The sequence below is a fragment of the Giraffa tippelskirchi genome, chromosome 12 (assembly GCF_054371585.1).
Source record: "Giraffa tippelskirchi isolate mGirTip1 chromosome 12, T2T-mGirTip1v1.2.pri, whole genome shotgun sequence".
Lineage (NCBI taxonomy): Eukaryota > Metazoa > Chordata > Mammalia > Artiodactyla > Giraffidae > Giraffa > Giraffa tippelskirchi.
The window spans coordinates 26543607-26555647 of record NC_137286.1 but is presented as its reverse complement, the minus strand read 5'-3'; the positions used below and the strand labels follow the sequence as shown (position 1 = coordinate 26555647).

General features: G+C 39.6%; 2 protein-coding genes across 21 annotated transcripts in view; one reads left to right on the top strand and one right to left on the bottom strand.

Moving 5' to 3' along the window:
- HECTD1 (HECT domain E3 ubiquitin protein ligase 1) overlaps positions 1 to 8232 on the bottom strand; it is a 74045-nt gene extending 65813 nt beyond the window's left edge. For 13 of the 20 annotated variants that reach the window (XM_081548009.1, XM_081548016.1, XM_081548013.1 and 10 more), the window contains exons 1-2: positions 7432 to 7750; positions 5836 to 5994 (exon numbers count right to left, since the gene is read on the bottom strand). In XM_081548009.1, the coding sequence (XP_081404135.1) occupies positions 5836 to 5975 (140 nt within the window). In that variant the 5' untranslated portion in view covers positions 5976 to 5994; positions 7432 to 7750. Of the gene's footprint in view, positions 1 to 5835; positions 6124 to 6530; positions 7751 to 8146 lie in introns of those variants that run through there. The other 7 variants (XM_081548010.1, XM_081548024.1, XM_081548029.1 and 4 more) reach the window with 3 other exon arrangements.
- The window catches only part of LOC145528591 (uncharacterized), an 80230-nt gene continuing 75437 nt past the window's right edge, over positions 7249 to 12041 (top strand). The window contains exons 1-4 of the mRNA XM_081547258.1: positions 7249 to 7288; positions 7465 to 7603; positions 7688 to 8318; positions 9836 to 10014. Coding sequence (XP_081403384.1) covers positions 7249 to 7288; positions 7465 to 7603; positions 7688 to 8318; positions 9836 to 10014 — 989 coding nt within the window. The remainder of the gene's footprint in view (positions 7289 to 7464; positions 7604 to 7687; positions 8319 to 9835; positions 10015 to 12041) is intronic.

Sequence of the window (12041 nt, the reverse complement as noted above, 5' to 3'; positions counted from 1 at the left end):
TCAGCATTATTTGAGAACATACTAGGAATGCAGAATATCAGGCACCACATCAGACCAAATGAATCAGAATTTGCATCTTAACAAGATCCCCAGGTGATTCACAGTATACAGCAGCCAGTGCTCTCCCAGTTTCTCAGAATCTGAATACTGTGAATTCTCCATTCTCTCTCCTCTGTGACCTCTAAAAGAAAAAGCCCCACACTATTTTTCCTAATCCAACTTTCTAAAAAAAGTTTTCCACACTCCAGTCTCCATTTCCTCCTGTTACTCCTCAACCCATTCAAATCTGGTCCTCAAACCACTCCACTCAGCTCTCATTAAGATCAATGATCTTGAGAATGTTGCTAAAGCCAAAGGACATCTTTGAGTCTTCACCATACTTGACCTCTCACCCATATTCAGCACAACTGTCCTTTCTCTTCTTTAATCACTCTCTTTCTTGTGTTGACATGTGCACTAATGATGTAAAAGCAATGGTGGATAAAACTGCTGGTGCTTTAGCATTAATCAAGGCAGCAGCATTAAACTGTATCATTGGTAATTGTTTTGTATTTTCACTGCCAAGCTATAGCATGAAAAAAAAGTCAATTTCATTAACGAATAACTTTGATAAAGCAAAAATATATATACATATATTTTACTAAACCTCAAGCCTTTTTTCTTTAATTAAAAAAAATTTTTACAACATTGTGTTGGTTTCTGCCACACAATCTCAAACCTTTTAATACGTATTTTTTTAATATTCTACTTAAATGGGAAGTAAGCATAAAGCACGTCTGCATACTCAAGAATGATGGTTCTGTCAAGGAAATGTCGTTTACAGCTGCTAGAGAGTTGAACTAGCCACTTGTTCCATGCAACATCATTTTTACCTGAAAGAACTTTAGACAAATTGTAGTTACTCAGACTTGAATATCTAGCAAACATTTTCTCAAAAATTAACCAAGCAAGCATTCCACCTCAAGGAAAAACAACTGACAGTATTAGCTGCCAATGATAACATTCGAGTTTTCAAGCAAAAATTACAACTTTGAAAAACTTGCTCCTGTCACCATCAGCTTGACAGCATCCCTTTATTTGAAGACTTTTCTGATTAAGTACTTATAATAACAAATAAGAGTTTGTGACAGTGTAGAACGGCATATGGCAACATTAGGAATATCTGTATAACTCAACAGATCAATATTTTTCACATAACCAGCGCAAGATCTTTTAAACTTACATATGGGTTAAAAAAAAAAAAAAAAAAAACATTCAAAGTACCAAACAGGCCAATAGATTTTAATCTACAAGAGTACAAGTTCATTGACATGATTTCAGAATCCATATTATAATTAACTCTTAAGAAACTATCACTTTGCCCACTTTGGGTATGATATCAAAGGAGAATATACATAATTATGCAAAGACATCATTACAACATTCCTCCCTTTCCCAGCTATATCTATTGGGGGATGATAATTTTTTCATATATTGCAATCAAAACAACATAATGCAACACGATAAATGCAAAGCAGATATGAGAATCTAGCCAAATTCAAATTCATGATCTCCACCCTTCAAAAACATGGACCTCCTGGGAATTTCCTGGTGGTCCAGTGGTTAGGACTTAATGCTTTCACTGCAGGGGTCTGGTTTCAATCCCTGGTTGGAGAACTAAGATCCCACAAGTCATGTGGTGTGGCCATAAATAACAAAAACAAAAACATGGTCCTCTTTTGAATTTCTCTCTCACTGAATGGCATCATCATCCATTGTAATCTGAATTATCCATGATACTGTCTTCTTTCTCACTCTCATATCCAATCATTCAACTATTTGACTATTCTACCTCCAAAATCTAAGTAGTCTTAGATTTCAAGCATTTATTCTGTCCTCATCACCCATGTTATTATCCATAGAGCAGAAAAAATTAGTATTTTTAAAAGACACATTTAATCCCATCACTCACTCTTTTACATCACTCCTCTTAAGAAAAAAACCAAAAGCATACACAAGATTCCATCTGATCTTGCCCCAACTTTCAAAATAGTTCTCCAGAGACCTTTCCATGCCCAGTCATATTACCTTTCTCCAAATTCCTCAATCACGACATGCTCATCCCACTTCAAAATTCTTCACATGTTGCCTTCCCTTTAAACATCCTTCTATCCCACCACCTTATACTTCATCCTTTAAATTCTTACTCATCCTTCGTATCTCTAAGAAAAGCCACTTACTCAAAGACCACTCTGACCACTCCTACTCCTCCAGGTCATGTCCCTGCTACCTGCTGTCACAGCACTCTGAACTCTTCCTCCATTGCACTTATCAAAGCTTGTAACCACAATTTTATTTCTATAATTATTTAATAGGTGTTCCTTATTAGACTACTAGGCACCATAAGAGCAGAAATTGTTATCTGCTTTGGTCATCATCCTATTTTTTTAACAATAAAAAGTAGGAAGACAATTTAAAAGATTAAAAGACTTATCACTGTTGTAGGTATTTTTAAATAGTTTTTACTGTACATACACAATGGGAGGCTTTTACCACCGAATTCAGTATTGGAATCCAAACTTGAGGCAGTCATTCTTGGGATATTTCTCTCTGGGAGGATACACCAGGAAAATGATTAATGGTGGTTGTCTCTGGAGAGGAGAACTGGTCACCCAGGAGACAGGAGAGGGAGAGCCTTACACTTTACTGTATAACCTTCTGTGTCTTCAAAATTAAGTAAAATAATTATTTTTTAAATATGAGCCTTCTGGTGACTAAAAGCACTATCCCTAATATTCCATTTACTAGATCTTCTGGAGAGATCTTAGATTCTTCCCAGAAGACATAAATTATATTATTTGAAGATTTAATAGCAGGATCTACAACTGCCCAGGATTTATCTACTTTTAAGAATATGTACAATGATCACCTATTTTGATGTGAATGCAAAACTACTCATTTATAACTTATTAAATTTATCTCAAATGTGTAACTTATATTAAATTTAACTCACCAACGTATCACAGATGAAAGCAAAAACTAACTTTGAACTTGAATTTTACTTTCTAGAGCATTACCTTGTTAAGTTCAGGCATTAGTAAGAAGTATCACAGCTTCACAGAAAATGTATACCCCTTAACTTCAAAAAGACTGTCAGGGGGTTTCTCTTGTGGCTCAGTGGTCTAAAGAATCCACCTGAGACATGGGTTGAATCCCTGGTCAGGCAAGATCCCAAATGCCTCAGAGCAACTGAACCCACGCACCACAACTACTGAGCCTGTGCTCTGGAGCCTGTGCGGCAACTACTGAGGCAACAGGCTGCAGCCACTGAAGTCCAAGTGCCTAGAGCCTGTGCTCCACAACAAGAGAAGCCAGAGCAATGAGAAGCCTGCACAACACAATGGAGAGCAGCCCCTGCTCATCACAACCAGAGAAATGCCTGCAGAGCGACAAAGACCCAGCACAGCAAAAAATAAATCATTAAAAAAAAAAAAAAAGTCAGAATGGGTACCAAAAATGGATAGCCAAGTACAATACTAAGTTAAAGAAAAAGAAACACTTAACTGTTATGTGAAAAACACTATGTTAGGCATCTCACTTGTATTATCACATTTAATCTCCATGAAAACCTATACCTGTGTCTATCTCATTCCAAACGCCACTATTTTTACCACACCATATGCCTTTCCTGACTAAACAAACATATAACTACTAATACAAGCTAATCAGACAAAAACCTATCTGAACATACAGGCATCTTTTGCTTTACTTGACATAACTAAAAGGACTACTTGCTACTATCTTATGAAATTAAGTTAAAAGGGATATTTTAACCCATATTTAAAATGTGCACATCATCCTGCATTTCCCCTGTCTTATTTGTTGACTGTTTCAAAGAATTTTTAAAGGTTCTTCAAAACCCACCACAGTTTCATGAAATAAAGTCCCCAAATAAAATTCAACATTAGATATTTAATAATAACGACATTAAATTAGCTCACTTTACTCAAAACACTTTTCACATACATTCTTTCCTTTACTCCTCACAAGGAGCAAACCAGATATGAAATTACTGTCATTTTTACAGATGAAGAAAGTAAAGCTCTCAAGAGGTAAACTTCATTTAGGAAACCAAGACTCTGAACCCAGGTCTCTAATGACACACAGCCATTCTTTCCACCTCACCATGCTGCATCTCGGGTTTAAAGAAACTAAAGACAATTTTCCTTCTGACAACAAGAAAATCTGATGGCTGAATGAAGAAGGCAAGCTAAAGGTTTAAAAAAAAACTGTCATAAATTTAATCAAATGTCTACTTTTGATAGACAAACTACTGATATGCTAAATAAAACAAGGCTAACCATTTCAATTTGAAATTCTCTTATACCTACACTTAGTAAATAAAAAATATAAATTGCATCTGATTTTAATTTCATCCACATTATATCAAATATGACTAAAGTCTGGAAAAGATAATGAAAAGAATGACAATTATACTAGGATGGTAGGATTTTGCATTGATGAGTTTGACATTTTAGCAATTTCCTTTAAAACTGTTTTAATATGATGACACTTATTAAAAATGTCATTACAAATACCTCTACTACTACATGTTAGTACTTAATGGAGGATATGATAGTTGATTTGACTGCTATGTACGACTTTTTAAAATACCAAAAGTAATTCTCAGGTTAATGAAAACCCTCTAATGAAAGTTATGAATGCTCAAAAATCTATTTCACTGTTCTCAATGGGACTTAAAACTAAGATTATTAACTATTCATTTATCAACATCAGTTTAGTGAGTAATACATCCTTATTCCCACCTCAAGAAATTAAGATAATTATGCCAAATTTTGTCAACATCTCAAACATTTTCTACTAATTACTTCAAAATGGCATTAAAACCAATATAGAAGCATCTGAGTTTTCATTTACTTATCACCAGAATTCAAAATTATAAATATAAAATAAATAAAAACCAAATGTGTTCAGCATTTAGAAGAATGGTTAATCTAAATGGGCAAGTATCACATAAGAAGAAAAACATGGCATTAATGGCCAATCTAGTAATGATTCCTTTACATGTTTGCACAAATTCTACATAATCCTCTAAATAAAATTGCTTAAACTCTCAAATCTCAGTCTGCTTTTACTATTCCAAAAACTATGCCATGTGGTTAACATTTAATTTATACCCTCTCCAAACTGAAATTTACAAAGCCATGATTTGCTTTAACAAAAGTACAGGAAATTCCCTGACAGTCTAGTGGTTAGGACTCAGTTCTCTCATTGCACTGGCCTGGGTTCAATCCTTGGTTTGGGAACTAAGATCTGGAACTAAGATCCAGAAACCTGCACAGTGCCACAAAAAAAAAACAAAAACAAAAACCAAACAAACAAAAACCCAAAAACAATGCCAAAAAAAAAAAAGTGTCCTAAGACTTACTACCAATGAAGAAATGAATTCATTATTATCTGTATTTTCATATCAATTTCAAGTCAATTTCTTGATACAGAAATAAAGGAGTATTTGCATTTTCTCAGTTCATAACATGTTTTGAAAATGAATCAATCAGGTTATGGGCTAGAATCAGCATTCTCTACTAATTCCTATTCAATCAATAAACATGTATTTGTGTCATCACAATTATCATTACTGGAGTTAGTTTACCTACCAATTTTTATTTCTCAGAAGACTGTAAATGCAAAACTACAGAAACTTTTCAAAAGATAAGTTTTAAAACTCACTAAAGAAAAATTCTATACAAACTGAAATCAGCAGATGGTTGAAAACATGTTATGTACATGTCACTACAGCACCCCCAAAGGAAGATGACGAAGGGATGTACTTACGTTTCAAAACAACGATCCACGTTGTCAGACATCAAAAGCAGCATGCATAGCTGTTCAAGGGCTATTAGTTGCATGTCCCTTTCATCTCCTTGTCCCATCTGCAACCATTCCAGCAATGTATCTGGGTCCACATCTGCCATGGTTTTTTAAGCTTCTTTGCTTAAATTGAAAAAGTAAAGGCAAAAAGTCCTTTAAATGTCCAGGATTGAACAGCGTGGGCTTAATTTTTTTTTTTTCTTTCTTTCTTTTCTTTTACATAGGCTAGAGCCAGATTTTCTTGGTGTCCTCCTAGGAATTAGAAAAGACTCATAAGTATGTTTGGATAATGTACTTAACCGTAGTTTTCCAACTTTCCTTATTCCTCGGGTTTAACTTCATACCTTGTACTAAATAAAAACCAGTTTTGCACAAGAGTATAAGCTGATTAGGCTGCTGCTTAAACTGGAAACTAGAGCCGTCTTTGTCAAAGTCAAACAAACTTCGGATCCCACTATTGCTATCACTAACGTGTTTGCCAAAAGGCAAACAACACCTTACTAAGGGTTTTTTTTGTTTTGTTTTGTTTTTCCAGAAAACTTCTTTCCCCCTCCGTCACCCAAAGCTGATCTTCTGATAAGGATTAGATTCAGTATTTTAAGGAAATTTAGCACTTTGATCCAATTCCCCTCCAAATGAAGTCTCTACTTTAAAATTACCTTCAATTTCTTAAATTCGGCTGATTTAATTTACTGTTCTCCTTAAGATGTCCAAATACAAACGATATACAAGATCTATCTATGATTTGACGAGGAATTTTGGCAGAAGCAGCAACTGTTCTTAAAAATTTAAAAAGAAATGCTACAAGTAAGTGCGATGGACTAACACGTTACAGATCAGAACACAGGCCAATCTGCGGTCCTCTTTCCCCATCCGCATCGAATGGGGCAGTTGGTTAAAAACAACAGCAGCAACAACAACAGAGAAGCAGCCCCAACAGGCAAGTCAATACAAAAACTCATAAGCACTCTGACGAGAGGACAGCGTTGGGTCCCATGTAACCCAGCTGCAGGTGCATAAATCCAGCGGCAGGTTCCGGTGGGCACCCAACGGCGGCGATCTGCAAGGGTGACCCAAAACTCAGGGCCCAGCCGACCCGGCGCCGGGAGACGCAGGCACCGCGCTCCGGTTTTCCCGAACCAAATCCGGCTAAGTTAGCTACCTGTGTCGAGGAGGAGGGTAAGTTTTGGAGGTGGAGCTGCGAGCCTCTCTACCCGAGAGGAGGAGGCCGGAGCAGGCAGGGCGATGAGTCTCCCGGGAGCGGCGCCCGGAACTCCGAGGCCCGGCGGGACGTCCCTGGCCCCGTCGGGCGGCGATCCTTTCTCAAGGACAAGGGGGGCCAGCCATGGGCTCCGGTCGGACAAGCCGGGGCCCGCCATGGGCAGGGTCGGGGGAGGGAAACAAAGGGGCCAGGCGGGTGAGTCGGCGGCAGCCCGTCGACCTCACCAGGGGCTGGGGTCTCGCTCCCAGGCTACCGCCGGTCATCCCTAGTCCCGGCACCAGGCCTCACCCTTCCGACCGCCGAAGGCGCTCCTGCGTCCCCTTTCCTCAAGCTCTTACCCAGGCCTGTCGTCTCAAACCGCTCCGGTCCAGCTCCAAGCAGGCCGCGGGCTGAGCCAGGCCCGGCCGCGGCCCTCGAGTTCCCAGGAAGCCGCAGGCCGCGCAGGTCGAGCTGGGCTGGCGGCACAGGAAAAGCCGCGCCTTGTCCCTCCCCTTCCTCCGCGGGGACCTGGTGACAGGGAAGCCAGAGGTTCCCCAGACCGGCGGCAGCCAGCTCACGTCCCGTCCCCGGCACGCGGCTCCTCAGGCCCTGCAGCTTAGAGGCCCGCGCCGTGCTGCCGGCGGCGGCGGCGGGGGGAGGCCGCGTCCATTGCGATCCGGGAGGGGGAAGGGAGGAGGGTCGGGGGAGAGCGGGGCGGGGAAGCTGCGGAGGGCAGAGTGCGCCGCGGAGGCGGAGCAAATGGGCTCCCCTGGCTGCGACCCCGCCGGCCGCCACGTGGGGCGCTGTGGAGACCCGTCGGCCCGCGGCGCAGGGTCGCAGAGCGACAGGTAGCTTCGTCGCCGCTAACAAGGGCCTCCGGCTCCCTCGGCCTCGTCAGCTGTCGCTTTCCTATCGAACGCTGTGCGCCTTCACGCTTCGTTGTCAATTCAAGCGCGCTCCCAGCACCGCCCGCACACGGGTGCACGCACCCTCAGCGTGTTTTGCACGGTGTGTGCACACTTGGCGTGCTCCTCCTGAAAGTCCCCACCCTGCACGTCAGAGCTGCGGCCCAACCTGTCCTGGCCCGGCCTCCCGTCTCTGCGACCCGGCCTCTGGCGCCAGCTTCTCCTCCTCCTCGCTGGTCACCCCTCCTCGCGCACGGAAGTACGTAGCGGGAAGAAAAGCGCCACCCTTCGGTCCTGGGAGGCAAACTGGGAAAGAAAACCTTTCACCACAGCCCTGGGAGGTAAATATTGTCGAGTATCCTCTCCACTGTACAGACGGGAGAGCTGAGGTTCCAAAAGGTTTGAATTCAGGCCCGGTGGCGTTCCCAGGAAGCAGCAGTACCTCGAGTGTGCTTTCGACTTTTTCCTGTGGGTTGTGATCTTAAGTATGTGCGTAGTTATTCCCTTCGAACGTTTTATTTCACACAGGTTGAAAACAAAATATGCCTGCTTATGAGACGCGCTTGGAGACAGTTAAGATGTAATTAGTTGGAAATGTGAATATAGCTTTCTTTTTTTAATAAAGACATGAATCCCTTGGTTTGTGAGATAAGTAAACCCCATGCCCCATACACCCACTGTATTTAAAAAACAAAAATGAGTGTTACATGATAGTATTTGAGGCGTGTTCCTTTAAGCAGAGGAGCTGCTGCATATCTTTGAAGAACTAGTATTTTGTAAATTACACATTTGCACCTCGAATATCTATAGACACATGTCCCACTATAGCAGGTAAGGTTCCTAGTTCTCCTGCTCACAGGTCAAATAATTAAGAGATAACAGTTTAGGATTCCACTATCTTGTCCCAGCTACAGCACATAAGAATAATTACTTGCGAGCTATGAATGTGACTTGGAGCTGACAGAAAAGTCTTCAAGGAGGAAGCGGCATTTATTTTGGACCTTGAAGAAATGGGTAGAATGTGAACACTGCAAGGGAGGAGGAAGAATAAAGCAAAGCCTGATCAGTTCTGAAACAAAGGAAAGAGGACCTATGCCTCAAGCAAAAACCAGCGTTAAGCAATGATGGAGAAAATAGGAGCTAAAGTCAGCAGGGACTTAAATGTGTGGGATACAGAATTTATGCTGAGGTAAAGTAGCAAATTCTGGACTAGAACATTGACTGGAAAAGTTCTAAAGAGTCTTACAAAGGTGTATAGGGCGAGAGTGTCCAGAATAGCTAATAGGAACTACCTAGACAAGGAGATTAACTGGGAGATTGGAAAAATCCTCCAGCAGTGGAGAGAGAAAGGGCCTAGTTTTTGGCAGTAAGAAGACAATTCAGATGGAGAAGAAATAAATCTTAAAAATGTTTTATACATGCAAATGTTTTATAAATGCCCCATACATGCACAGCTGTCCAAAGCTCCACCACTTAGTACATTTGTGACAATGAATGTATGTCGATATGCCATTATCACTCAAATTCCATAGTTTACGTTAGAGTTCACTTTTGTTGTTGTATATTCTGTGCGTTTTGACAAACATATCTTGACACATATCCGCCATTATAATATCATACAGAATATTTTCACTGCCCTAAAAATCACCTGTGCTCTACCTATTCGTCCCACTCTGACCTAGCCCCTAACAACCACTAATCTTTTCGCTGAGTCTGTTGCTTTACCTTATTCAGAATGTTGCATAGTTGAAATCATATAATATATAACCTTTTCATCTTGGTTTCTTTCATTTAATAATGTGCATGTAAGGTTCTCTTCATGGTTTAATAACTCATTTTTTTGTTTGTTTGTTTTTAGGGCCAAATAATATTCTGTTGTCTAGAAGTACCAGAGTTTATCCATCCACCTACTGAAGAACGTTTTAGATGTTTCCAAGTCTTGGCAATAAAAGTTCTGCGATGGTGTAAGTTTTACATGAACACAGGTGTTCGACTCATTTGGATAAATACTAAGGACCACAGTTTCTGGATTGTATGGTAAGAATATGTTTTTTTTTTCCTTCTGTTTTTATTGAGATATGATTAACATACTGCACTGTATAATCTTAAGGAATACAACATAATTATTTGACTTACATATGTCATGAAATGATTACCACAATAGGTTTGGTGAACCTATCCATCATCTCATATAGATAACACATTACAGATTAAAACATATTTTTTCCTTGTGATGAGAAAGAACTCTTAGGATTTAGTCTGTTAGCAACTTTCCTTTATAATGTTCAGCATTATTAATTATCATTATTATGTTATAAATTACATTCCTGTTACATATTTTTCTTATAACTGGAAATTTGTACCTTTTGACTACCTTCATCTAATTCTTTCTCCATCCTGCAAGAATATGTTTACTTTTGTAAGAAACTGCTCAACTGTCTTCCAAAGTAGCTGTACCATTTGCTTTTTTTTTTTTGATACTACCACGCATCTTGTGGGCTCTTAGTTTCCTGACCAAGGATCAAGAGCACCGAGTCCTAACCACTGGACCACCAAGGAATTTCCCCCATTTTGCATTTCCATACTCAGTAAAAGTTGCTATTGCTCCACAGTCCCTTCAGCATTTGTTTTTGTCAGTGTTTTGGATTTTGCCCACCATCCTAACAGATGTATAATGGTATATTATTTTAATTTTCAATTCCCTACTGACATGATATGGAACATTTTTTTTTTTTTTCGTATACTTATGAAAGTATATACTTTTCTTTTAATCTTTTCATATACTTATTTGCCATCTGTATATCTTCTTCAGTGAGGTGTCTGTTCGGATCTGTTGCCCATTTTTTAAGCAGATTGTTCATCTTATTGTTGAATTTTAAGAGTTCTTTGTATATTTCGATAATAGTATTTATCAGATGTGTCTTTGTGAATGTTTTCTTTACCTGGGGAACTTTTAAAATGTCACATGCTCAGGCCATATCTCAGACCAGTCCAGTCAGTGTCTCTGAACATAGAATCTTGACATCAGGATTTTTTGAAATGATTCTAATGTATAGCCAAGACTCAAGGCTGAGAACCACTGGCCTAAGTAAATGCAACAACAATAATATTTAAATATAATTATTATAATACTTATTATTGTTGCAGCTAGATTTTATTAGGTACTTATCATGTCCTAACACCCTTCTAAATGTATTACGAATATTAATTCACTATGGACATCAGCTACTTTGACTTGCTGTCTGTGTTGCCTTGGCTTCTCTGAGCTTTGTTTTCCTAATTTATAAGATTAAGATGATAATAGAAACTAACCCCTCATAGAATAATTATATTAAACAAGATAAGGCATATAAATGCCTACCACATATTAAACACTCAAAAGTGCCTGCTATTAATAATATTACATTATTAGTTCAGCTCTCTGGTGTGGCATGCTAGGTCTGCTCCCTCTTCCATAGGACAGGTCACCAAACAAAGACAACAGTCATGATTCCCATACCCTCTCTTCTCCCGGCAAAATAAGTCTAGTTCCTGCAACGGTTTTACCCTCCTTGGTCATGTTCTAATGTCTCCTGACATACTTTAATTAAGAACTCCTAAGCCTGAAACTGTGCTTTAAAGGTGGTTGGGCCTGGACAGAGAAATGCCGTCTTCCATTGCATTGGGTTCAGAGAGTGACAGTCACATCACTCTTTTGGCTCATACAGAGTTTGCTGAACTAAAATCCTTACTTCTTGCTCCATGAACTGCCAAGCCAACTTTCCTTCAGTCTTTTAATTTAGCAGTTGATATTTTTGTCCTTAATGTTTAGACTTACCAAATTTCATCTTGTTAGTTCTGTGTCAATGCTGCATCCTATGGCAATCTCTTTGAATCCTGACTGGGTAGTGAAAGCTATCAGCCGTCCCCCCAAATTCTTTGTTAGTGGTCAATTAGATAAAGATTTTGGACAGAATATGGCCAAAACAAAGGCTCTGATGAATGACAAACCTTTTACCAAGCAGTTATTTATCCATTAAATAACATTCTCGTGGTGTAGTTGTTCATGTAACAGCTTTACCTAA